Source organism: Cheilinus undulatus, linkage group 14, assembly GCF_018320785.1.
Source record: "Cheilinus undulatus linkage group 14, ASM1832078v1, whole genome shotgun sequence".
In the NCBI taxonomy this organism is placed as follows: Eukaryota; Metazoa; Chordata; class Actinopteri; order Labriformes; family Labridae; genus Cheilinus; species Cheilinus undulatus.
Window position 1 is genome coordinate 6481708 of NC_054878.1, and position 27015 is coordinate 6508722.

General features: G+C 41.1%; 1 protein-coding gene across 3 annotated transcripts in view; it reads left to right on the top strand.

The window, feature by feature from the left end:
- cdk19 (cyclin-dependent kinase 19) overlaps positions 1 to 27015 on the top strand; it is a 121373-nt gene that overhangs the window by 11890 nt on the left and 82468 nt on the right. For 2 of the 3 annotated variants that reach the window (XM_041804697.1, XM_041804698.1), the window contains exon 2: positions 2518 to 2593. In XM_041804697.1, the coding sequence (XP_041660631.1) occupies positions 2518 to 2593 (76 nt within the window). Of the gene's footprint in view, positions 1 to 2271; positions 2414 to 2517; positions 2594 to 27015 lie in introns of those variants that run through there. The other variant, XM_041804700.1, reaches the window with a different exon arrangement.

Genomic DNA, 27015 nt, shown 5'->3' on the forward strand with positions numbered 1-27015 from the left:
TCTCTGACATGTACGACTCTGTGATGGACGAGTCTGTGTTTGACAGTTGCCAGGAGAACGGTACTTGTCTGACTGCATTGTACCAAGTGTAAAGTTTGGTGGAGGGGGGATTATGGTTTGGGCTTGTTGCTGCTGCTGGGCCGTCTTCTCTCTGACATGTACGACTCTGGAAGGGAGTTTTCAGCAAAATGTTCGCACCCAGGCAAATCTTGTATTCTGGGTTAAATGTCTTTATGAGATTTTTAAATCCTTGCTTTTCAACAACACTGGGCTCATGTCTTTAGCGGCGTGTTGTGTTACTGCCGCCGTTGTCTTGGAGTCATCTTGCAGTGTATTTTAATGAATACCGTGTGAGTTCGACCTCTTTACAAAGTTGAACGACTGTTCAACGCTGCAGATCCAGCGCTATTTCTCAGTGTCCGTCTTAAAAGGCATCTAATTAACTGACTCGCCACACTGCTCTGTTTACCTTCTTCTCCCTTGCTTCTCTTGCCGCTGATATAAAAAAAAACCTGGCGGCATGTGCAGGACTTTTCTGGATGGGCAGAGGAGAAAAAGACAGCTCTCTGCTGTGAGAGATGCATTCAGGGACAACGGGAGAAGCGATACTCCAGCGAGAAGTGGACCCTGGCGGCTCAAAACTTCCATATAATTTATACTCGGATATTCACGGTATAGTAATTTTAACGACACGCTACATTCACAGAGCGAAGGCGAACAGGTTGCACCAGAATCTTTTTTTGGCGGGCCTGATTTATTTGCAGCGGTCCGCCACAATAAATGAATGTATGGGAAACACTGAGGGACGAGCATGCCAAGTTCAAGAAACAGAATGTGGAAAAAGAAAAACAAACACCGAAACGGATGCTGAAGCAAACTACTTTGGACAGTAAGGGACATTACTGCCCTTTATTTGCAGTAGTATGACTGTTAATTTCATGGAGTTGTGTATAAATGTTCATAGACAGCATTACTAATACTACCCTTAATTTTCATTAGTGTGGCTTTTAATTTCATGGAGTTATTATTACCTCCGCCAAGGAGGTTATGTGATCGGCAGGGTTTGTTTGTTTGTTAGCAACATAACTAAAAAAATTATGGACGGATTTTGATGAAATGTTCAGGAAATGTTAGATATGGCATAAGAAAGTTTTTTTAAATAGACATATTGCTCCCTCGTGATCGGATCGGGGATCGGTTTATTTAAATTCACTAATGGGTGATCGGCCCCAACAATCCTGATCGTGTAAAGCCTATGTGCAACAGTGTTAATCAGTGTATTTGACATAGGCCTAATAAACACACAATAAAGACACTCATGGTTTCAGACCACACTGGTGTAACAGTGCAGCACTCTTTTAATAGCCAATCTAAAGTCAACGTCATGAAATATATCTCTTTGATTGTATTTGGCAGGGCATCTATGTGGAGTTTGGTTTTTGTTTTTGCAAAGCTCAAATGTATACCCTTGTTTCTGGTCAGCGAATGACCACAGATAGACAAGACCAACAGTTATCTCACAGTGCAGATTAAATGATTGCTGCTGTACAGCTACCTGAATTGTATTTATCTAATCCTGAATGTTATCTACCTGAGGTGGTAAATGACACTATATCAGAGTGATAGAGGCCTAATGGCTGACAGCTTGTCCTCTCAGTTTATTCCAGCACAGCAGAGTAGGTGATAAACATTTGATTATGTGAATTTGTCTGGATTCATACAGGAAGTGTGGCTCACAGATGATTAAATGTTATGAGCTGTTTTGATCATCTGTGCAGCTCAATTAGTCCCAGAGATGAGTGCCCGAGAGCCCCAGTTAATCCATGGCCATCTCCAATGCAAATGAGGCTCAAGTGGGTTTGATGTGAGCGCCACGAGGACCTGTTTGATGTGTGTGGGCTGCTCACTGAATGAAGTTGTTATTGGATGCTGTCCACAGATTGTGTTTATATCTTAATCATGCCTCTCAGGACTGTTTTAAACAGAATATGGGTTTCTTTAAGCTCTCATTTGCTCCCTCACAGGTTGGGTTTTATGTGCTGGAACAATGCTTATCTCAATAATCAATATTTGGCTGCTGAATCTGTTCTATCCTGCAGGCTCACATTTCACTTATTAGCTGGGTTTTATGGCCAAATGTAACACACAAGGGCAAATGACTTTTCTTGGAAATGCCAGGCAGTAAAAGCAGAGCCGTGCAGCGGAGACAGAGCTGAGGATCCGTCTCTGCACGAAGGGTGAAAATCATGTGGTGTGTAAGAGGAAACAACAGAGCACTCCTGCGGGGAATGGATGGCTCTTGGGTGCCAGAGGATGTCTCTAATGGCAGGGATTCCTCCTTGGCAGGAAAACTCGGAGGCTTTTTCGTGCCCTCTGCTGTCCTCTACATCCTGTGAAAACACCTCCTGCTCTGGTAATAAGCTGAAAAAAAGGCGAGGCAGAGCTCCTCATGCTGCTGGTAAATAACATCTGTACCCTCTAATAATGTTTGTGCTGCTGTCTCTTTTATCTCCACAGGAAAGATGAGAAGGAGTATGCACTGAAACAAATAGAAGGCACTGGAATATCGATGTCGGCCTGCAGGGAAATTGCTGTAAGTTTCTTTTTGACTCTTTTTCACTCTGCAAAACTTAAATACCGATCTGATTTCTGTAGTGAGATGAGCAGATATACTCTATATTGCCAAAAGTATTCACTCACCCATCCAAATAATTGAAATCAGGTGTTCCAATCACTTCCATGGTTACAGGTGTATAAAATCAAGCACCTAGGCATGCAGACTGTTTCTACAAACATTTGTGAAAGAATGGGTCGCTCTCAGGAGCTCAGTGAATTCCAGCGTGGTACTGTGATAGGATGCCACCTGTACAACAAGTCAGGTCGTGAAATTTCCTCTCTCCTAAATATTCCACAGTCAACTGTCAGTGGTATTATAACAAAGTGGAAGCCATCGGGAACGACAGCAACTCAGCCACAAAGTGGTAGGCCACGTAAAATGACGGAGCAGGGTCAGCGGATGCTGAGGCGCATAGTGCACAGAGGTGGCCAACTTTCTGCAGAGTCAATCGCTAAAGTCCTGCAAACTTCATTTGGCCTTCAGATTAGCTCAAGAACAGTGCATAGAGCGCTTCATGGAATGGGTTTCCATGGCCAAGCAGCTGCATCCAAGCCATACATCACCAAGTGCAATGCAAAGCGTGGGATGCAGTGGTGTAAAGCACGTCACCACTGGGTGCACAAACCCCCCCCCCCCCAAAAAAAACTTGGAGTTTGATTTAAATATAATACTATCATTAATGTCAAATGTAAACAAACACCAAATAAAGTTAACATAAATACATTTAAATAAAAAAATACAATAGCTCATTTAAATAAATAAATAAAAATAAATAAATAAGAAATTAGGTTGAATAAATAAAGTAGGTAACTTTAATTAAAAGGAGTAACAGTTTTGTTAAATTTTGTTCCTGCAGAGTTTGCACCCTTTCTCGAGGGATTTTATTTTATGAGGCTTCCAAAAAAAAAAAAAAAAAAATTATGGCCTGAAATTGATATCCTGATATACGATATATATCACGATAGTTTGAAATGGCCTCTCAGCAGCTGTATTAAATTCAGCCCCAAATGACACTAGTTTGGTGATAAAAATACTGTTCTACTGGATTTCTGATAAAAATTTTATGCAGAATGTAAAAATCAATGTAAAGTCAAATTTAGCAGTTTTATTTTGAAATGGACTTCATTCAGTCTTTTACTAATAAATCAAAAAATACATAAATCATGAAATACTCTGTCTTACAGTGTATGGAAAGTCCTGAAATGTTTTCTGTGTTATGTTTACTATTGCTGATTATAAGATGGTTATTTCCTTCATTAAGTGTGAAGCAAACCTACACAAAACTCACCAGTCCTGCTTGCAGCCAGAGGCCAAAACCCTGCAGTCTAGTCCTCCATTCAGGCTCACAGCTGTGATTCTATTAGTCTGTTATCTGTGCTGATGAACGCTGGACCAGTTTCTGAGAAGTTCATGACACGAGAGCGCCTTTAGACCTTATTCAAGAAACTGTCCTGTCTGATCATGGGGGAAAAGCTTGTCTGGAGGCAGGAACATTTTAACTCCTTGTTGTCGGTGTGTTGAAGTGTTAGGCTGAGATGAGTCTCCGTTGTTGTAGAGATGTGGATGACATTTGTCTACTGCTGGGCCATCTTCTCTCTGACATGTACGACTCTGTGATGGACGAGTCTGTGTTTGACAGTTGCCAGGAGAACGGTACTTGTCTGACTGCATTGTACCAAGTGTAAAGTTTGGTGGAGGGGGGATTATGGTTTGGGCTTGTTTTTTAGGAGCTGGGCTTGGCCCCTTAGTTTCAGTGAAAGGAACTCTGAATGCTTCAGCATACCAAGAGATTTTGGACAATTCCATGCTCCCAACTTTGTGGGAACAGGAAGGCCCCTTCCTGTTCCAACATGACTGTGCACCAGCACGCAAAGCAAGGTCCATAAAGACATGGATGAGAGAGTTTGGTATGGATGAACTTGACTGGCCCGCACAGAGTCCTGACCTCAACCTGGCTGAACACCTTTGGGATGAATTAGAGCGGAGACTGAGAACCAGGCCCTCTCGCCCAACATCAGTGTCTGACCTCACAAATGCACTTATGGAAGGATGGTGAAAAGTTCCCATAAACACACTCCTAAAACTTGTGGAAAGCCTTCCCAGAAGAGTTGAAGCCGTTATTAGCTGCAAAGGGTGGACCGACGTCACAGTAAACCCTATGGATTAAGAATGGGATGTGACTTAAGTTCATATGCAAGTCAAGGCAGGTGAGCAAATACTTTTGGCAATATAGTGTATTTCTTTCTCATGTCGTTAGTTGGAGTCATAGTTCTTTTGGCTGGGTTTGGCCTGAGACGGGAGACAAAGAGCGGAAACAGCCGGCCCAGCTCCATCCAAGGCCCGAAGATCAATCAGAAACAGTCTCGTTGGTTAAATTCTTTCAGAAGCAGAAATGCAAAAATGTCCGTTTTTAACCTTTTTTTTTTTCAATCAGGGACCTCTCTTTACTATTTTTTCACCATGGTAGTAGAACTGGGGCACTAGTTTGTAAATGGCTATCATTTTTGTGTGCTCACACCAAGTAACAACCTTCAATGCTGATAAAGCTATATGGAAAAAGCAGTTCCTTGAGTGTCCACTAGGGGCTGTTTGCAGAAGCAGCAGGTCACATGCACACCCATGTTAAAATGCTGATTTTTATAGCAGAAACAAACATACAGCCTGGTTCATTTAACAGTTTTGCTCAGAATAGTTAATACTTTTATGAACACACTGTACTCAGGTATTTTTTTTTTATTACCCATCCATTTAGGTATTAGGACATTAATTCATGCATAATAAAGAGTTTGGCTGGTGTGGCTTAAGCCCACCTCAGCTCCACCTCTGTTGGTTTCCACTTTGTTCTTAATGGTGATACTCCTTGGCATATTATTTTCCAGCCCGTTGCAGACTGTGTGCAAGTATAAACATTCCCATATCCATCAGAATTATAACCACAATCATACTGGACAACAAATAGCTACTCCACTTAGAATGAGAGTTTTTCTCTCCTCTGTTTGCTTTGTTTTGAACAAGCACCTGCACTGTCACCTGTATTTTCATTCACATTTCTACGGCTTAAAACTTAGATTGTGACTACACAAACACCTTCCTCACTGCCTTGATGTGTCTATGGACAACAATAAAGTCTTACATTGGAGCAGCAAGCGATGTTGTTGCATTTTAATGTCATTTAGGAGGTAAACAAGAATCCTTGGAACCCCCCGAACATCTGCTCCGACTGTTACACTGGCCGACACACAGACAACAGCCAATCATGAAAGACGAGGACTAACCAATTACATTTAGGGATACAATGATGACTGCGTCTGCCCACTTACTGCCAAAAAGAAAATCTGCTCGCAAGTGAGCAAGCAAGTGAAGGTTTCGCGAGCTGAAGAGCAGTGACAGTAGTTGTGTGATTCTGAGTGTGCTCAGGGCATGATTTTCCTCTCTCTGGCCACAGTATTGCTCGCATGGGTGGAGAAACTCTGTGCGCGAGCGCTGTGAAAGCTCTCGCAAAAGTAATTTGCTCGCATGAATGTTTGACTAGCGTGCGGCTCCTCTGCAGCCATGTGCACGGATCTCATAGATGCTCTCGAATTAACAGTATTATGCCGCCATAGGGACCACAGGTTAGGTAGAGTGCATAAAACACACTACCATGACTTGGTACCAGATTTAGGCAAGAAAATAAATGGTTGGACTAAAAGTAAAGACTAAAATGTGAGGACTTTTATAGACTTAAACTAGACTTAAATGTTTAGAGTTTTTATTGACTAAAACTGAAAGGGTAGAAATAACTAAAATGTGACTAAAACTTGAAGACATTTCTTCTAAAGACTAAAACTACATCTGAAATTAAAAATAGCTGCCATAATGAACACTGCTTCAGCAGTTTGTCATTAGCACCACTTACGATTCCAGCCTTTTGTTGCCCTGTCCCTACTTTTTGAGACCTGCCACCAAATTTAAAGTGAGCTAATATTTTTCATTAAATGATAAACTCTCTCAGTTTCAACATCTAATATATTGTTTATGCTCTATTGTGAATAAAATATGGGTTTATGAGGTATGCAAATTTTTGCATTCTTTTTATTTATGTTTTACACAGCGCCCCAACTTTTCTGGAATTGGGGTTGTAACTGAAGTAAACAGCTTATATTGGCCTTGCAATATAGTTAAACACTGTATTTTTTTAATTGAAACTCAAAGGCATGTTGAAATAAGGACATATTTGAAGTAAAATGCAGACAAATGTCAGAAATTGATAAAAAATAAAGTCTGGTTTATGGGTTGTATCTGTGTGAGGTTGAGGCACAGCATATTTTCTTTCACGTTAGGCTCACTCTTCCACTCTCTTAAAACTCTTAGAGAAAAGCGTAAGAATACTCCATTTTCTAAATAATCTGGCTCACTTCTGATTGTAGAGGAAGTGTTAAAATTGGTTTGGTTGTTTTTGCGAAAGTGCAGCTTGACAAAAAGATTTGCTCCTTATCTCTGCAAAGGTGGTTTTATCTTTCTTCATTGTAGGCTGGTTTCATAGTTTCCATTAGGTCTGTAGTATTTGTGTTGGGGGGGGTGGGACAGCCTGAGGGCGAGTCAGCGTGCCACTCTCTCCCTCTGCAGATACAGAAGGAATGTGGCCCCTCCGACAAACTGCTGGGCTGTTATGTAACACTTCTCTGGTTTCTAGTATACATGGTCACCTGGAGGACGACGACGGGCCATATGGAGCAAACACTTTTGGTTACACTGGGCAAACAGCCACAGTAACACTGAGCAAACTTTCTCTACTTCACCTCCCAGGAATATTTTCATGACCCTGAGCTGCACATTAACAGTTCACCTTTAGTCGTACATGCAATGATGGAAAAATGCTCCGTATTTAGTAACTACTCTCCTTTTAAACAAGTCACCCTTTAACCAGAGTGAGCAGTTTCCATTTAAAGTCCATGAAGTTCCTCACTGTAGGTTGAAGATGGTAAAAAAACATCTGAGAAAATGCAGTCAGAAAATTCCTACCAATGGTATGTCCTATAAGGCCTTGGCAGGAATATAATGTACACACATATTAAATACAAAAAGCCTCCTCCACATTCCTGCATCACTAACACTCAGGCAGCCTACAGAGAGAGGTCAAAGGTCAGCCGCACAGCACAGCTACTGAGTATCTAAACATACATCAGCAAACATGTGGCGGGCTCAGCTGCTATCCTTCATGTAAAGGTACATTTTAAAGTAGATCCTTTATCATTGCTCAGATAAATAACCAGATTTATTACAGTGCTGTTCTCTGATGTATGCATTATAACTCTCCTGTGCTCAGGGCCTGTGTGCTGCTGCTGAGACTTTTTAAATCTTCAGCTTCATTTCCACCAAGTATGGCTCAGTTTAAAAGCAGTTTTGTGCTTTTCCACTGTCAAAAGTAGAGAAAGGCACCAAAATAACTGATCTGTACTGTCCTACTTTTCTAACACCCTTCTGCTGAGGCACCCTGAAGAGTGGAGGTAGACTCACTGCAGTCTGGTGAGGTCTGGATTTTTCACTTCCCGTTGCAAAAGCAGCAATGAAGGCGAAACATGCTAGTTTTGCTCTGAGCTGAACAGCTTTCCTTCCTTATTTTGCCCTAAACATGCTATTAAAGGACACTGTTTTAAAGTATTTAGTAAAAAAACTTTGCAGGGTGCTGTTTAGCTTGATTCATGAGTAATGAGCAGTAGTAAGGTGCAGGGCCCCCGTAACCTTACAAAGCAGATGGACACGCCCGTTTCCTTGTTTTTCACTGGCAAATCCATCTTGCAAAAGCTCCCATCGGAACCGTTTGGGCCTAGTTAGAAAGTGACAGGACCAATCAGCTACTAGGGGCAGTACTTTCAGGTGCAATAGAGTCATGACGTAAGCAAGCAGCAGCAAGAGCTGGTGTAGTAATGGAGGAAGAGATTAGTGTGTATGCTGCTAAAGCGCCAGTTTTATCAGAACTTGACGACATTTCTTCGTTTAAAGAAGAACAAAGAACAACTTGAGTTGTTTTCTTTCCAAAAACGACAAAAGTCGAGTACTTACATGTCTATGGTCGTCATGTTTCGCGTTATTCGTCAGTAGCTACGCACGCGCAGCTTGCTAGCGGCTACGTCTCGTGCTTTGTGATTGGCCTGTAGAGATGTGACAGACAGAGCGTTCATCCAATCATACTCCGAGGATTTTTCAAAGCCTCTGCCTTTTCTCAAACGTTTCCTATTGAAGCTTTCCCAGATGGATGTGTGAGGGTTAAATTTGACTTTTGAAGTTTAAGGCTCATTTTCAGCGGGGCTCAGAGGAGATCTTCCTGTGTGAGAGAGATAATAGTGAAATAAATTAAGAAAAGAAGAAATCAGCCACAAAGTAAGGACTCATTGTTATAAAAGACTGTTATTAAAACAGCATTTTAGCATGTTTTTTAAAAATCTGATGTACTGCGAGACGCCTTCGCATGCATTATAGACAGATTAATAAACAGTTTACTGGTAATTGAATATAAAAAACAAGGAAGGACATCTGAAAAGCTCTAAAACCTGCCACTGATGCAGAGAGAGACTGACAGGTGGAGTTAGCACGCTATAGACAAAGTTTTAAGTCTTTCTGAGCAACATTAACAGGTTAATCCCCTTATTTTGGTGACATCTTTATTTCCTGTTTGGCCCTATGAAAAGTTAGTTTAAGATAGTCTTTATTTCTACACTTGAAAGCAGTAAACAGACCTCTTTAATGTGGTTTGTGTATAATATGAAACTTCTCACTTTTAAAATGTTAAAAAAATCCCAAATTTAAGCTTGATCAGTTATCAATAATTTTGTATTTCAAACTGAATTTCCTCCACAAATTGTTTTATAGATATTTTCCACAATTCTGGGAATTCAGTGTTGGATGTGCCAGACTTCCTGGGTAAGAACCCCTAAAGCCCTGTCTTACTAAATCACTCACTGTGTTTAAATTAACCTGTAATGTGTTTCAAAATACAAGTTTATGACATTTTTTAGGCCCTGATGTTATCTTTTACACCGGTGGTTTTCAAACATTTTTTACTCAAGACACACCTAAAACCAAACCAGAATCCAACGGCACACCACACTTGCCCATGCAGAATTGCCTTTTCAAAGGTCACATATTATGCAAAATACACTTTTTCAGCCTTTCTCAAAAAAATATGTGCCCCAGGCCTGTCCGCCCCAAGGATCAGACCCCCCTGCCCCTTCTCCACCTTTCAGAAAACGTGTATTAAAACAAGCCGCTCTTAGATTTTACCCTCATGATGTCATATGGGGAGTTAGCACCGCCCCCAGGTTCTTCAGCCCTCCCCATTTGGAGGAAAATGGCAGCTGAGAGGAGGATCAGGAGAGCCATATCCATTTACTGAGAGGGGTGGAGTCAGGGGCGGAGTCAGACAACTCGTTAACATTTAAAGCTACAGACACAGAAACGGCTCATTCTGAGCAGGGGTTTTCAGACATGCAATAATCCAATACTGGAGTGAATTTTCAGCAACAAGCTTCACAGGCATGTTTTGGGGACCTCTGAGAACAATATAAACTTGTCTTAAAAGGGTAAAACATGTGACCAGTAACATTTCATTTTCCTTGACCTTTAGTTCTAGTAGTAATGCCCTGGTTAAATCTACCAAATATTGTGTTTGTGTTTGTTACATATATATTTCCTGTTTGTTGAGATTTACCTACAATAAGGAAATAGAAAATAATTGCATATTAAATCACAATCGCAGTATTGGGGGGGAAAAAAATCACAATTAGAATATTTTCTCAAATGGTGTAGCCCTTTAAAAGACTAGTCCAGGTCTCTGACATCTGGTCTACCAAGTTGCCCACTAAAAAATCTTTGCAGCTCACTCTTATTGACAGGTCTTCCTCGACAAAGAGGTTTATTCTGCTTCCTAATTTAAAAAAAAAACTGTTGTGAATCAGCGCAGCACACCTGCTAAAAGTTATGATGATTATTACTACAGAGTATATTGATAGAGTAGAGGCAGTAAATGCACCATATATCATCAAATTTGGGCATTATATCATTTGACATTTTATTAACAGCGAAAAGTTAAAACCGAGAACTCTCATATGCTTCTCATTTTTGTTTTCCATGCAAAGGGCGGTATTAATTTTTCTCAGTTCAGGTCCTAAAAAGTCTTAAATTTATTTTTCAGGAGTTTATAGGAACGCTGGAGGTGACATTTGTGAAAGAACCAGCTCTTTTATGTGAACAACTGGAGCCAGCTCCTGTCTTAGAGCTGGGTTATTTACTCCTATTTTTATTGTTGTCTAATAGACATTAAAAAGCCAAACTGGCACCAAATGAAGAAACGCGTAGGAGCCAAAACACCAGCTCATGATACAGAGTGGAGCAAAATGATCCAGATCTCTTAAAAGAGCAGTGATTTCTATGAGCAAAGCTGAATGGACATCAGCTGTGGAACCTCAGGCATGATCCGGGTTTACTGTACCAAACTGTGCCAACCGGTGCTGAACCAAACTGGACTGCTTTGTGGAAATGCACCATTTGTCCTCAACAGGTGCCCTAACACCAGTTGCTACCTCTATTTCACTGTCATAAACTATTTCCGTTGACAGACACTGTCTTCATCAAGCTTTGTGGGCTGCAGATCAAGCTGACATCCATCATTCGCTCATTATTTGTCAGAAACTTTGATCCCAAACTAAAAAATAGAAACAAGAACAACATGACTGTACACTTTAGAGAGTTTCGTTGTTTGTCCTCATCCACAGCTGATTGAAAACTTTGAAGAAACTAAAAGGAATAGACAGTCAGAGCTTTTTTATAATGGCATTTCTTTGGGCAGGGCTTTTGGCCTTTATTTGACAAGACAGCTGCAGAGAGAGAGAAAATATGGAGGAAGAGATGGGGGGACTTGACAAACTTCTGAGTCGACTGTCAACGATGTTGAGGATCATTTTGGACTTCTAACTTACAGTTAGGTCTGTAAGTATTTGGATAGGGACAGTTTTCATCATTTTGCTTTTTTACCACCACAATGAATGTGAAACCAATTTTACCTAGATGTGACTGAAGGGTATTGTCCTTTTATTAACAGTTATATGTAATCATAGCATTATTAAGGATTACAGACATTTTATTCAGACTACTTCCATTATCTAACCTCACCAAGCAGATTGTCCAGATTCCATGTCTGTCATCAGGTGGATCTGTCTTGAAAAGCTTAAACCTTAAGTGCTTGTTCCTCGTCGGAGACTGACGGACCAATCAGCATCATTTGAGGAGAGCAAGGCGATGGTGACAGGCGTGGTTTAAATGGAGTGACTGCAAGCCTGTAACAATGGACTCCAGTGAAGAAGTTACTGTGCTATCGCGGCAGTTTCTACAGTACAGGACATTTCTTCCTTTTACGATTTATTTTTGGCTTTTTTGCCTTCATTAGAGAGAAAGGAAAGAGGACAGAGCCGAAAAAAACAGGGACAAGAGAGTCGGGAATGGCATGATGTGAAAGAGCCACAGGTCGGACTTATGTACCCGGGCCCCCCATGTACATAGGACATGACCTAACCGCTCGGCCAACCTCGCCCCACATTTCTTTCAATTAAAGGAAGAGCTAAGATCTTAGCCTTATTCCTGTGCCTTATCAAATAATGTTTAATACTTTGAACACCCTACATTTGTAGGTTTTCAACCCCAGATACCTGAAGCTAAAAGAATAAAAAGGTGCTAAGAAAAGAAAAATGTTTGCTGTAAATAACTCGAGTAATTTAAGTTCTGCATCCTGAGTAACATGGAAGGTTCTACTTTCCTCAGTTCACCGATAGTGAACAGTGATAAAAGCTTCCTGTCAAGGTCAATGCTATCCTCCATGCCATATGCTTTGTTGCTGATTGGCCTTTAATGAATGTGACAGAACGTTCATCCTGTTAACCTACAGGTTTTATTTTGAAAGCTTCTGCCCTTTCCATAAAATGTTTATGGGCTGTTGTCTACATGGATGTGAAATACAGTACTGTCCAGAAGTTTTTGGCATGTTTGGGCCAAAAATTGAGGCTACAGTAGGACGTGTAATGGTGAGAAAGCCCAACTGAGGGCACCATCGCGTGGGAAGGAGGATTGACACAACCCAGGTCATGCTGGATGTCCTTGTACATTACCAAGGGCATGGGAAAATAATCTGATGGAAACAAAACAAAGTCCACACCTTTAGGGCGGAGTTAGCCTAGGGTACTGTTATGGCGGTTAGGAGGCTCGCCACAACCCCCTGGTCGTCGTATGTATGTTCTAAGCACCTGAAAACGGTTGGTGGTTGCTGGGCATATTAACAGGGGTGCAAAGGCCCGGACAAAAGAAATGCTGTTAAGCTCGACCTTGGCTGCTGAGCGACACATGTAGGTGTCTGATGTGTCAACGCTAACTCTGGCCGCCCTCCCTCCTCTCTTCAGCCCCGGTTGTGGAACATCAGGACCTGTGAAGAACCGTTAGTGCTCTACATGCCTAAAACTTCTGCACATGACTGTTTGTCCTGTGCATGGATATGTGAAACAGTTTATTTTGTACGCCAGCTTATTAATTATTAGGAGCTCAAAGTTATCTGGATAGTTAACTAGCAAACAGTTTGATTGCCAGGTGTGGGCTGTCGTTATTAACGAAGCGTCTATTTCCCTCTTCAGCTAAACACTCATTTACATTTCGTTTAACTGAATGGTCTAAATAGGAGAAAACCCCTAGAAAACAGTCAAATTCCTCACAGGGTCATTGAGTCAGCAGGTGTGACGTCAGCCTGATATACTCTCTACAGCGTGGCTAGCATTAAAAGCTAGCGCCGCCCGCCTTTGTTCCTCTTTGCTGATTAATATCGTGCTTTGATATTTGTCCTCTTTTCACTTCGGGTGAGCAGTCATACATGAGCTTAACCCTCGACAGCCTACATACCACTTTATTTCCATTTACTACTTTAGAAAACCGTCGTACCACGGTCTTCCTGCTACACGCTAACAGCTTAGCCACTGCTGAGCGTCTCATGTTTATACAGTATGTGGTGAAGTGCTAGAGAGGAAGGCAGCGGCCTCTAGTGGTGGGAGGTTCATTACAGTTTAAAAGAGCATTAAAGACAGGGATTTAAAGCCTGTGTTCATAAAAAATGATTGGTGATTAGTTTAACCAACTAGTAATTTGATAAATGATTTTAACCGTTTTACTGATTAATCACATGCATCCCTAGTTGTTACTTTTAGTCAATTTATGGGTCTGGGGATGATTTTAAGTGTTGAACTGACATTTTGTAGCTGACTGGAGCTATCAACATAAAAACCGGTCAATTTTAAAGAGTTTATGTCCAGTTATGTTATAATCGACTAAGGCCGGTCACACACTAGACGATTTTTCAATCTGAAACGATTTTAAAACCGTGGGAGACCACAGACTTCAGGACAATTTCCAAAGAGTTTTCATCTTTAATCCTCTGAATACGCAAACTAGACGACTCAGCCAGATTGTCAGATCACTGGAGACCACACACCTGCCGACCTGCCTACGACCTCACGTGATCGCGTGACTTAAAAAAAAAAAGTACAGATGTCTGTCGATGCCGTCTCTCTGTCTCTCCACAACAGGCTGTCCTGGCATGTGTTACAGGTGCAGTAACAACGATAAAACAAGGGAAAGACTCGGGATGAAATCCTGTCTGGAATCAAGGTACCGCTGTGTTTATGGTTGTGAGCGGTGAAAGTACGTATGATTCGTCTGGTGACACTACCCGGTGTGTGCGCTCTCATTGGTTGTTGTGGGTACTCCGCCAGCGGCACTATGACCTAGATTCGATATTTACGATTCAGGGTTTGGGAGGCTATGACGCAATTTGGAGCTGTAAATGAATCGTGTTGACACCACACACATAGACTACTCAGACAAATAATAGTTTGCGACGAGGCTCCAGTTGGTATACGCCCCCACGATTGTCGGGGGAGGCAAACCTTGCCCCAAATCAGGCTTAAAATCCTGTAGTGTGTGGCCCGCCTTATTCAGTAAAGTCAACAAATCTCAGACTGTTGCACACGGCTGTGTCCTCATAAATAGCCAGTCTGTCTCTGAGTTTGTCTCAATATGCCATAATAACTGAAGGGTTCCAGCTAGTGTGTCCTCCAGCTCTCTTCGCCTTCACAGATGCAATGGCTTGATTTAAACTTTTTAGGCTCTCCATCTCATCAGATATCTTCTATAGCATATCACAAAGCTCTTAGATTGTAGTGTCTCAGGTTTTATTGTCACATATGAGAAGTTCCATGTGGCTGTGGTGTCACCTCATCTTCGTGGTTGGCCATGAGGGAAGGATGAGGTGTTGTAAAGGCAGTTTTTCAAAGACTCTATCACTGCTTAATTAACAAGGGTTTGAAAATGTGACTCCTAGGTACAGTTTTTATGGGATAAATCTGGCAGTGGCATTGGAGCAGGTAGCTATTTTCATCTTCATCTTCATGTCTTGATGTTTTTAGGATTTTCTCACAGACAAATCTCTGTTAATGATGACCATCATGTGGATGCATGTCTGCGGACTTTTCTTCGTGTAACTTCACCTCCCCATAGACTCCTGTTGTTTTGTGTTACTGCTCTGTGATGGCATGATATCTATGAGAAAAAGTACCAGCATTGCTCATCCTCCAGACTCTGTTTGTTGTTGCTGTTTTATTAAACACACAGCAGAGCAGAGCCGAGCCACCTCAGGGCTCATTTCATGCATTTATCAGTAATTCTCTAACCTGCAGAGAAACCTGCATGCATGCTACCATTCAGTCAGGTTTTACTATGAAAACTTCCCACGATTTGGAAAAATAACAGCAACAGAATGCAACACATTAGATATACGAATCAGATTATTTTGTTATGAATGACTCAAGTCGTCCCATTGTGAGCTTGATGAATGAGCTGTAATGCAAACACAGAAGCAATCAGACCAGTTCTAAGCTTACAGACAGCAGAGTTACAGACCAAACATCCTGAACATCACGTTCTTACTGCTATTGCTCCTCTAACTCTGATTTTCACAGGGAGCTTTACTTAGAATATACAAATAGAACTGATTAATACACATCTGATGAGAAGCTGTGAAAATCTTTTATAATTATGATAATCTTATTAAGAACAAGACAAAGAACTGAAGAAAAAAAAACAAGGGCAGCATTGTTGGATTGTTTTACTTGGTATCGGTAACACAGAGAGATGGGATCGACTTAATACAGTAATATTTTCAGGAAATGAGGATTAATCAGTGAAATTACAGCGCTGTTTTTAGGAAAGATTTCATAACTCAAGGGATGAATTGGTCCCCCCTCTGTGCTGGTTGTGGAGGTAGCTATAGGCCATGTTTATGTTGAGCATTGATGATTCATTTTTTGCATTTTTATACCACATAACTTTACTTTAGTGCATGCATCCCACTACACACTATGCATTAATAGTTGGTGTTCAATGACGACCTGATATCTGAACTAACTTACCTGCCTCTTGTGCAAACATCTGCTCAGACGTCATGGCTGCTGATGTTGCGAATGAATTCAAGCAAATATCCATGAACTAGGAGCGTCTCTTTAACAGCTTTTCTCCCCTCAGGTTGCCATAAATATGATTTTAGAGGGCACAGTTATGGTGGCCGAGAAAGGTCACAACAATTGCAAACGCCACAACACAGCAACGTAAAGCCACAACAGAAGTGACCGGACTCCGACTGTATAATTAGTCCGGGTTACCAGGGACTCCTATTGCTGACGGACCAAGTGACTGAGGCGGAAAGTTGCAGAAGTTTTAATGAATGGAGTTGGAAAAGTAAGTGAAAGTAAGTTATTGTTTAGTAGCCATGATCGATGTCAGTTTTACTTGTGCTTGAATTTGATGTTTTTGCCACATGAACTACAGAATACCATTTGAGTGTAACCCAAAACCGCAAAAAGGACATACATGGTAACCTGTAAGGGGGGAAATATTCTCACCAAGTTCCAGTGCACATTTCAATTGTTTGACTGTGTTCAGCTTCGTAATGTTAGCTTAATAATAGCAATGTTCAATACATGGATGGCAAGTTACAGCTGTACAAGTTGCACTCGGTTGCACCTTACGTACACATGGACTAGCCAACACACAACCATACAAACAAATACTTTGTAAAGTACAATATTGATGATTTATGGCAGTTAGTAAGTGACTTCAATCACGGCTACAAAACAATAGCTTACTTTCACTTACTTTTCCAACTTCATTCATTAAAACTTCTGCAACTTTCTGCCTCAGTCACTTGGTCCGTCAGTAATAGGAGTCCCCGGTAACCCGGACCAATTATACAGTCGGAGTCCCGGTCACTTCCATTGTGGCTGTATGTTATTGTGTTGTGGTGTTTGCAATTTTTGTGACCTTTCTCGGCCACCATACATAGTGGTTAATTAGAAAATAAATCTTGTAGGGTACTGGTTAGAGTGAACAGGTACAGTGCTTAATAAATTTATTAGACCACCTGTCATATTTGTCTCAAAGACCATCCAGCATCATGAAGTGCTTTAATGTGGACTCTTTCATTTTCAGTGAGCTCTCCACGTTTTACCATTTTGAACAGGAATGAGGGATTTCAAACTGAATTCACCCAAATTTGAGCCGGCTCACTGGCCTTCTCTGAGAAGTCAGAAATGAATCAAGCATAGCATTCAACCACTAACAGTAGTTTTTCTGTTCAGGAATGCACGTTAATAACTATAATTTGACATATTAATCAAGAAATAATAATAATGTGCTTTACTATTTTTTCAGTTTTTTTGTAAATCAGTAAATTTGAAAATTCATGGATAACAATGATAATTATATTTTAGCATTAAAAATATCATTTGGGTTAAAGAGCTTGTAGTGGTCAGGGAGGTCTCCACGAGTCAAAAGAGTTGAAAACATGACTCGAAACAGCTCTTTACCATCACACTGCACGTTTAATGTTTGCAGGGAAGCTCAGACATTCTTCACAGGTCGCATAAGCACACGAATGTGGAGGAAAAAGCAAATAAATGGTTTGAGAGTCCCAACTTACAAACAAAAGCAAAGTATCGGTACTGGGAGCAACTGTAGTCTGACCGTGAAGTGTACAGGTTACGTCCTCACGACGCTGTGAGTCACCATAGCAACCAAAAGCATTTAAAGAAACAGTACACAGAGAGGCAATCATTACAAGCTTCTACATATTGGTGTATTTACCATTGCAGAAACATAAAAAATGATTTTGGTAATTACCAATGCTGTTAATTTAGGGCAGCTGTGGCATAAACCTTACTTTGGTTAGGGTTAGGGTGGTCTAACAAATTTTTTAAGCACTGTAATTCACTTCAAGATGACAAGGTACCCGGGAGTCGGGATGTTTTGTTTGTGGACAAGTCGGTTCTAAGAGCTGGCTGGTTTGTTTATGATGGAAGCTGGCTCCAATGTGAGAGATGCTGTCCTTTTTTCTGTTTTTGTTTTAACATATATAAAATATATTAAAGTCATTAAAAAAGCCTGCACAGCGGCACAGGGGTTAGCGCTGTTGCGTCACAGCAAGAAGGTCTCTGGTTTGCATCCTGGTCAGGGCCTTTCTTTGTGAAGTTTGCATGTTCTCCCATGCATGCGTGGGTTCCCCCCCTGGTACTCCTACCATCAAACACATGCTCGTTAGGTTAATTGGTGAGTCTAGATTGGTCATAGGTGTGAGTGTGAGCGTCCCTGGTTGTCTCTATATGTCAGTCCTGTAATTGACTGGTGACCAATTAAGGCATGTCAGCATCTCGCTGCAGTTACAGTGATATAGAAGGATATAGAAGTCCACCACTACTCCTTAATGTATCTGTCTACTTTTTAAAACTGAAGTGAAAGAGAGATCTCAAATTAATAGGCTGATAAAACTTAATAATTTAGGTTAATACAACTCTAAGGAAATTATAATTATTATTATTGATCACTACGAAAGTTTGGCCGAGACGCCAGGAAAGAGTGAAGCACCTTGCAGTTGACTTACTTCACTAAATAACTGGAAACGACTTCAAAATAAAAGCAGGTGAAAATACTGGTAGCCCAAAGTGGGTCTTAAAAAAGATTAAGCTTTTACTTTGAAAAGTACTCTGGAAGAGTTTCATTTTGATTTCAGGACTGTGACATGTTGACAGACTGTTCAGGATTCCGCCTTTCCATCTCAGCTCACAGAGCTCTAATTCCTGGACACTCATGGTGTGAGCAGCCATTCTCTGTCTCCACAGTAAACTATGCTCATGTTTCATCAGCTGTGTTTCCATTACCCTTAAAAATGTGCAAAATCTAAATAGCTCAATAAAAAACTGGTACATTTACAAGTCACAGGACATGACGTACGGTGTCAGATGAGCAGTTCTCCCCAAGACAACATGGCGTGGCACGTGTGGACAGAAGAGGAGAAAAAACTTTTCTTAACATCATACTCATACCCTTATATGTGGCTTTTGCTGTACACACAGACTTTGCCTTTGAACTATCATCTGTTTCCTTCGTCTTTAGTTCAGAATTATCAAGGCGACCACTGTAGATGTAACCATAATCGTACCAACACATAACAGGTTTTCAGCCTTGCAGCAGAGACTCGCAAGTTGATTTTTTTACGGGAAATGCGAGGCTCATGCCCCTTCAATGAAAACACATTGAAAGAGCAATTGTACTTAGTTGAAATTTAATAAATATCTCTTTTATTTTGCGAAAAACTGTGATGGAAATGCAGCTATTCATGACTGAAAACTCAGGAGGCATTTGTTAGTACTCTAACTATTCATTTACATCGTACATTTGGTTGAAAGTCACCAGTAAAGTCATTTACAGGCAACCAATTGTGACATTTCAGGATTCCGTAACTTTCCATGTTTAAATGTGCACTACACTGATTACTGCAGGGAGTTTTTGAATGGATGTTTGGCTATGGTGTGAAATAATGATGCCTAATGTGAAACGACCCCAAGAGAATTATAACAAAACAACATTTTGCAATGAGAATCTTGTTTTTAATTCAGTTTAAGTTAAATATGCTTTAGACATGGTTGTTAGGTTCTTTTGCAACTTCCTGTGCCTAATTTGTTTGCTCCTGATTTCCTCTGATTGTTTGACAGTCCGGTAATCCCAGCAGCTGTCAGTTGTCCTCTCTGCTCTTTGAGGATTCTCCAGTAAACAGGGCGGAGCAGGAAGAGCTGGGGCCCTCAGAGACCTGAGTCGGCCCTTATTCACTACCTGTGGATGAGTCAGACCTCAGGCTGGTGGATCTGACATGTTTTTGTGTACACTGAGTCGGCGCAGGTGTTGCCTCATATTTTTTTACTCTATTCCCTACAGATTGAGCTGGTTGCATTGCAGAGCTCTTACTCAGCACTGTATCACTTTCACAGGCAGAAGAGCTCAGTGGTCGAAGCGGGACAGCTGATTTCTTTTCAAGGAAAGCGTCTCTTTTTGACTGCTGTGATGATGGCACAGTAGGACGGTTTTAGATATCTGCTCTGCAGGGAAAATCAAATAAGATGTCTTTTGTCATGGTGTTAGCTGCATTCTTCTCCACAATAATAAAATCACACCATGACAGTCTCTCCTGGGGTGAACATGTACAAACATATTTCCTTTGCTTTCAGAAAGAGTGAAAGCTGAGAAACAATTATTATCTGCTGCTATTGACCACAGCCCAGTGCAGACAAAGAGATGCAGTGTTATGATTTTATGATTCAGCTTTAAAGAGGTGGATCTGAGAGCTATTGGATCATAACATGAACTGACTGTCTGAGTCTGGTGGCTTTAAAAGGGATTGTTCTTTGTGTTTGGAGACCAAAAAGTCGCCTGAAATGTTTGTTGTCTTTTTATCTTCAAGGACAATTTGTGTTCAGAGGAAATTCAAAGGAAACCAGACATGAGGTGATGTAAACCAAACATGTCAGCGGTCAGATAATGAACTGTAATCAGACCAAAACAATCCGGTTCTGTTCCCAAAGCTGCACAAATAACAAGTCTGAAAATGACCACAGGCCACAATATGAGCTGTGATGGAAACAGAGGGGCGGTGGCTCTGGTGACTCCGCTTGGATGAGTCACTTAAAGAAAGAGAAAGTCATTGAAAGGTTTGTCTCGTGGCATTTTAACTCAAAAACAAAAGCTGGTGGGAATTTTGGAGGGAAGTTACGTAAGTTCTCTTCATGTGATTCTGAGACAGCACATTCATGTTCATGTCTGAGTGAAATGGTCCATTCAGTCAGACTGTTCGAAAATTTCATCCCTGCTTGATATTCCACAGTCATCTGTAAGTGATATTAGACAGTGGAAGCATTTAGGAACAACAGCGACTCAGCTACAGAGCTGAAGAGCACGTAAAATCACAGATATGCTCTGCTGATTCCATAGCTGAAGAGTTCTGAGCTTCCACTAGCATTAGGCACTAAAACTATGCGGCGGGAGCTTCATGAATGGGTTTCTATGGCTGAGCAGCTGCATGCAAGCCTCACATCAACAGGTCTAATGCCAAGCATCAGGTGTAGTCATGTAAAGCACACTGACACTGGACTGTGGAGCAGTGGAAACGTGTTCACGTGGAGTGATCAATCACGCTTCTCTGTTTGTTAGAGTCTGGGTTTAGCTGATGTCTGGAGAACGTCACCTCTCTGACTACACTGTACCAACTGTGAAGTTTGGCGGAGGAAGGCTAATGGTATGGGGCTGTTTTTCAGGGTTTGGGCTCGGCCCCTTATCTCCAGTCAAGGCCGATCTTAATGCTTCAGCATACCATCACATTTTGGATAATTCTATGCTTCCAACTTTGTGGCAGCAGTGTGAGGAAGACCCTTTTCTGTTCCAACATGACAGCAAGGACTAGAAAGACATGGTTTGATGAGTTTGGTGTGGAAGAACTATACCGGCCCGTGCAGAACCCTGACCTCAACCCCATCCAGCATCTTTAGGATGAACCGGAGTGGAGACTATGAGCCAGGCCTTTTGGCCCAACATCAGTGCCTGACCTCATAAATGCTCTACAGAATAAATGGGCACAAATTCCCACAGAAACACTCCAAACTCTTGTGGAAAGCGTTCCAAAAATATGTTAAAGTGGCAAAAATGGGCATTAAAAGAGGTAAAAGAGTAGCCAGAATGGGTTTCAATTGCCAGACATGGGTGGAAAAGCAGGTGAAATGGGATGGGTATAATAATTAGTAAAATGTTGCTAAAATGAGCAAAAATGGATGTAAAAATTGGCAAAAAATGACTACAGTGCTTAACAAATTTATTAGACCACCCTAACCCTAACCAAAGTAAGGTTTATCCCACAGCTGCCCTAAATTAACAGCATTGGTATTTACCAAAATCATTTTTTATGTTTCTGCAATGGTTAATACACCAATATGTAGAAGCTCTTGAACCCAAATGATATTTTTAATGCTAAAATATAATTATAATTGTATCCATGAATTTTCAAATTTATTGATTAACAAAAAACAACTGAAAAAATAGTAAAGCACATTATTATTTCTTGATGAATATGTCAAATTATAGTTGTTTACTTGCATTCCTGAACAGTTTTAGTGCTTGAATGTTATGCTTGATTCATTTCTGACTTCTCAGAGAAGCCCAGTGAGCCGGCTCAAATTTGGGTGAATTCAGTTTGAAATCCCTCATTCCTGTTCAAAATGGTAAAACGTGGAGAGCTCACTGAAAATGAAAGATGAAATGAAAGCACTTCATGATGCTGGATGGTCTCTGAGACAAATATGACAGGTGGTCTAATACATTTGTTAAGCACTGCATATAGTGGCAATAATGGGTGAACAGAGGCAACAATAGGTAGAAAGTGGCAAGAGTTGAATTAGAAGTAGCAAAAATAGGAAGAAAAAGTGGTGGAAAAGGTATAGAATGGACTAAAATGGGTTAAAAGTGGCAAAATGTCTTAAAGTAGGCAAAAATTTGTGGAAAAAAAGTATAAAAATGGGTTAGAATTTGGCAGAATATGTAAAAGAGGCAGAAATGGGTCCAAATTGTGCAGAAATGGATGTAACGTGGCAAATGATAGTGGCAAAACTGGGTGGGAAAAGTGTTTGAAGAGTGGGACAAATAAATATTTTCAACATCAGAACCCAATAATAGTTTGAAACACTTTTCAGCTCCGAAATGAGGGAACTGTAGCATTGGACGCTGGAACCAATGCTACAGATTCAACATGCATGCATTGATATCAATAAATCACAGCTGTGGAGGACCAGTCTCTGGGTTTCTGTGTGCAGGCTTACTTTTACAGCTTTTCTCAGCATAAATCTCATGAAATAAACATGTTTTTATTGGTGGTTTATTGGGTGGTTTTGTTCGTTTGTTCATTTGTTTGTTAGCAATATAACTCAAAAAGTTGTTGACGAACTTTGATGAAATTTTCAGGAAATATCAGAAATGGCATAAGGAAGAACTGATTAGATTTTGGGAGTTATCCGGATCACTGTCTGGATCCAGGATTTTTTTTTAAGGATTCTGTACTATTGGGAGATAGGGCTAATGGTGGAGGTCTGCGCTGTTACCACTTTACACCAGGAGATGGTGGACATGAGTAACCTCAATCCCAGCAGCAGGTTTTGGGTGTATTTCTATTCAAAGTTTTGGAGTTTATAGAGTTTGAAAGATGCACATACAGTCGAGGAGACGCGTCGGAGCGTAACAGAGAGAAAGACAGCGAATTGTTGCAAGAATACTCACAATGCTGGGAGGAATAGAGGAATATTCACCCTCTGCCATGACTTCCAGTCGTCCAGTGAGACCATGGGTGCATCTGATGGCACCCTCAGCAAAACCAATGCTATGCCTCACCGTGTTTCCAGATAGGGGGGAGTGATCGGCGAATGCCGTGGTGTGGGCCACATGGGGACGGCTCCAGGAATTTTTTAAAGGATTATTCACTATTGGGAGATAGGGCTAATGGTGGAGGTCTGTGCTCTCTGAGTGCTTTTCTAGTTTTACTTTTAACTATTTTGCGGATATATTTCATAAAAATGGGTAAAATATACAGTTAAAATCATTTGAAAAATATTCTTTTTTTTTAAGGTATCTGATGACCCCCTCTCACAGTCCCAAAAAGGGGTCCCAACCCCCATGTTGAAAACCACTGATAAGGTATCAAAACAATCAAAATCAGTGTGATAACATTACAAAGTTACATTATTAAAAACAGCTGCGCCTACTGAACAATTACTAAAATCAGTTCATTTACATGTTGGACGCACTGAGCATGCTCAGCTCCACACACCAGTGTTTGAGTCTTTCCCCGTGAAGGCCAAAGCAATTGGGGAGCTCGATCACATTATTTCTCTGAAAATAAATCAATAAATTGTCCGTTCTTAGCCTACCTGGGAGTGATGCCCAGGTAAAGTCTGTGTAGGAAACTCATGTTCATCACCTTCATTTCTCATACAGGCAGCATCCTGATGAGTGGAGGGAAATAAAACAACGTGTAATTGTCTCTGAAGGTCCTTCACATCTGTCTGTGGTTTTTAACAAATGTCCAACTGGCTGCAGAAGCTGCTTCAATCCAAAATAGTGCAATGCTTCCTGCAGTCAAGATAACCTTACAGTAGAGACATGCCTACATAATCCCTTAAAGAGAATCCTATTATTTCACTTTTTGGTCCGGTTGTGCTCAGCTCATTGACAGAACTCATTCATGGTGGTGTGCAGGTTCACTGTGGTTTATTTACAGATGTAGGTCAACATCTGCTCACCTGGATCAGATCAAAGAGGAGTAAATGTGGAGTGCAGACTGACTGAAACATCAAGCATCTTGCATGTTATGATCAGGTGTGTTTAACTGTCACACACAGCTCCATGTGTCTGTATTTATCCCTGTAGTGACTAGAGAATTAACCACACATCCCTGTCACCATTATTTCCCAGCAGAGCCAGCCTTGCTCCGCTCGTCTCCTGAATGTTACAACCACCAGAAATTGGTTCGCTTCGAAAATCTTGGAGACTGGGCTGGGAGAACAAAGGAGTCTTTGTGCCTCTCAAACCACCAACTCGCTTCGTTTAGCAAACTGTGCACTTCAGCAACTGGCATGCCACAGGCAAGGAGCCGAGGCGGCGAGGGCGGAGGGAGGCTGGTTTGGCTGAGGGTGGTTTTGGGTTTGAGGCATAAAGCAGGCTGGGTTTTTATGATTTTCCCACATCCATGTTCTTACGGTGTTCAGAGAATCAGACCTAAACAATGGAGAAATCCATGCAGGTCATCTGATTAGATAAGGGTTGTTTTGATTTAGTGAGGCATCATATTATCAGTTCAAACATGCAGCTCCTGAAAACCAGTGGAGCAACGATTTCTGCTTCTGTTTTGGTAGTTGATTAGAAAACAATTCAAGTCACTTTTTTCCCTCTTTCAGCGCCAGACACAAGATGTCAGGACTCCTGCAGGTAGAGCTGCCAATAACACTGGTTTAACAGGAGCTCAGCTTGTTTTGAGCTCCTTCATTGTTTATTGTTCAGGAGGCTTTCTGCATGAGCAGTGTTGATCACAGCGGTCGCTTTTTTGTGGACACTGGATGGTTGGTTGTCTTGGACTTCTAACTAAGAATCATTGCAAATACTCATTTCTTCATTATGAGCAGGTTCAGGCCTGCATGATGGTTCAGTGGTTGGCCTTGTCATCTCACAACAAGAATGTTCTCTGTTTTGATTCTGGTTTGACAGGATGCAAACCAGTAGTGGAGCGTGTTCTCCTCGTGCGTGCTGCTGTTCTCTGCTGGTACTCCAGCTTCCTCCCACCACCATGCTTGTTAGGTTAATTGGGTGCCTAAAGGTGCGAGTGTGAGCACATCTGCTTTTTGCCTCTGTATGCTAGCCTGTTGAGCCCTAGCCTCTTTTATTAGACTACTGCTCGAAATTACCAGCCCGTCTTTAAATGAGTGTAACTACCAGGTCTATTTGAATGATCAAGGTGGAATAATGAAGGCACTTGTGAAATTTGTTCAGAAGTGTAAATATGTGTATAATTGTTACTGGGTCAGAGTGAATAAACGTAGCACATGCATATTTAATTAAAAATTTCATTTTCACCCTTTTTTTTTTTTTAGTTTTAGCATATATATCCCATCGAAATAATGCAGTTGAAGTCCAAAAATCTCCAGTAGGCCAAAGCACCACATTTTGACAACACCTGTTTCAACTTTTATGCCACTAGAGGGTTATCAGGACAAAATAAAAGAGATTTTAGTAAAAAATGTTCAGGCGAAATCTCCTCTTGTGCCATTTAGGCCCAATTTGGCCCAATTTGGCCATTTGAAAATTCTCAGGTACCAATTTTTTACTCATATGCCATTATCACTCACTGCATCATGGAATTTTTTTTTTTTGCCCCCAAATCACCCAGACCTCCATATATTTCCCTTTCAAAGACAGTCTTAAAAGGAACTAAAGTTTGACACCAAGAGGAGCAGATTTATTTTCAATGGCACAAAAAAAACAACAAAAAATAAAGTGCAGAAAACTAAATGAAACTGTTGAAACAAATAGAAACTGCACAAACATGACTTAAATCTTCAGTAGAGGCTGGGCTTTCACATGAGACCATGTTTGTGTCTGTAGTACCAGGCATCATCCTGTAGGGGGCAGAAGTGTCTGGCTACATAGCGCTACGGCTACTTTGATATGTGGTCATTGATTTGAGTTCTCTTTGAGTTGTTTGTGGTGTAGGTAAAAATGGTTTGTTTGAGCTTGTAGCTGAGATTCTTTTGCGTAATTTGATGTGTAACATGACTATTTTTGTGCAAAACTAGCGTGTACCGAGAGCAAGGTTGTTCGGATCAAGCTAGCAGGACCAAATTTGTGCTCGAGGTTAAATCTGTGACTGACTGTCAGCCAGTTACATTGGGGATAGACTTCAGCCCTCAACACAACCATACTAGATAACCAGTTTAGATACTTGATGGATGAATGAGTTGGCTCAAAGCACTCGAGCACGATGCATGATAGTGGATTTTTGTCGATATCTGTTATGCAGATATTTCCCAACTCATTTTAGCCAATGCAGATCTATATACACACCTTTTTCTCTTCTCCTGTGCAGAGAGGCTGAGTCAAGCAGAGCAGGGAAGTAGAAAGTCTGGTAGTTGTTTTATGTTTGGGCCTTCTTTCAAAATGTTCAGGGCTCATGGCAGGCCTGTTCTGAGTTTGTGGTGCCGGGAACCACGTATACCTACTGAGACAGTTTAAAATTTGTAACCAATATTTAACCCAACAGTGACATGTTGTCATATATGAGAAAAAGACACGTGTTGTTAAAACTTAAATAACTTTTGAACCATAAATTGTAGACACTTACTTGTCCAATTCCTCTGAAAGCCCTCCGCTGGGCCGTTCTAATGACGCTACCCACGCCTTTGTAGCTCTTACAGAACATT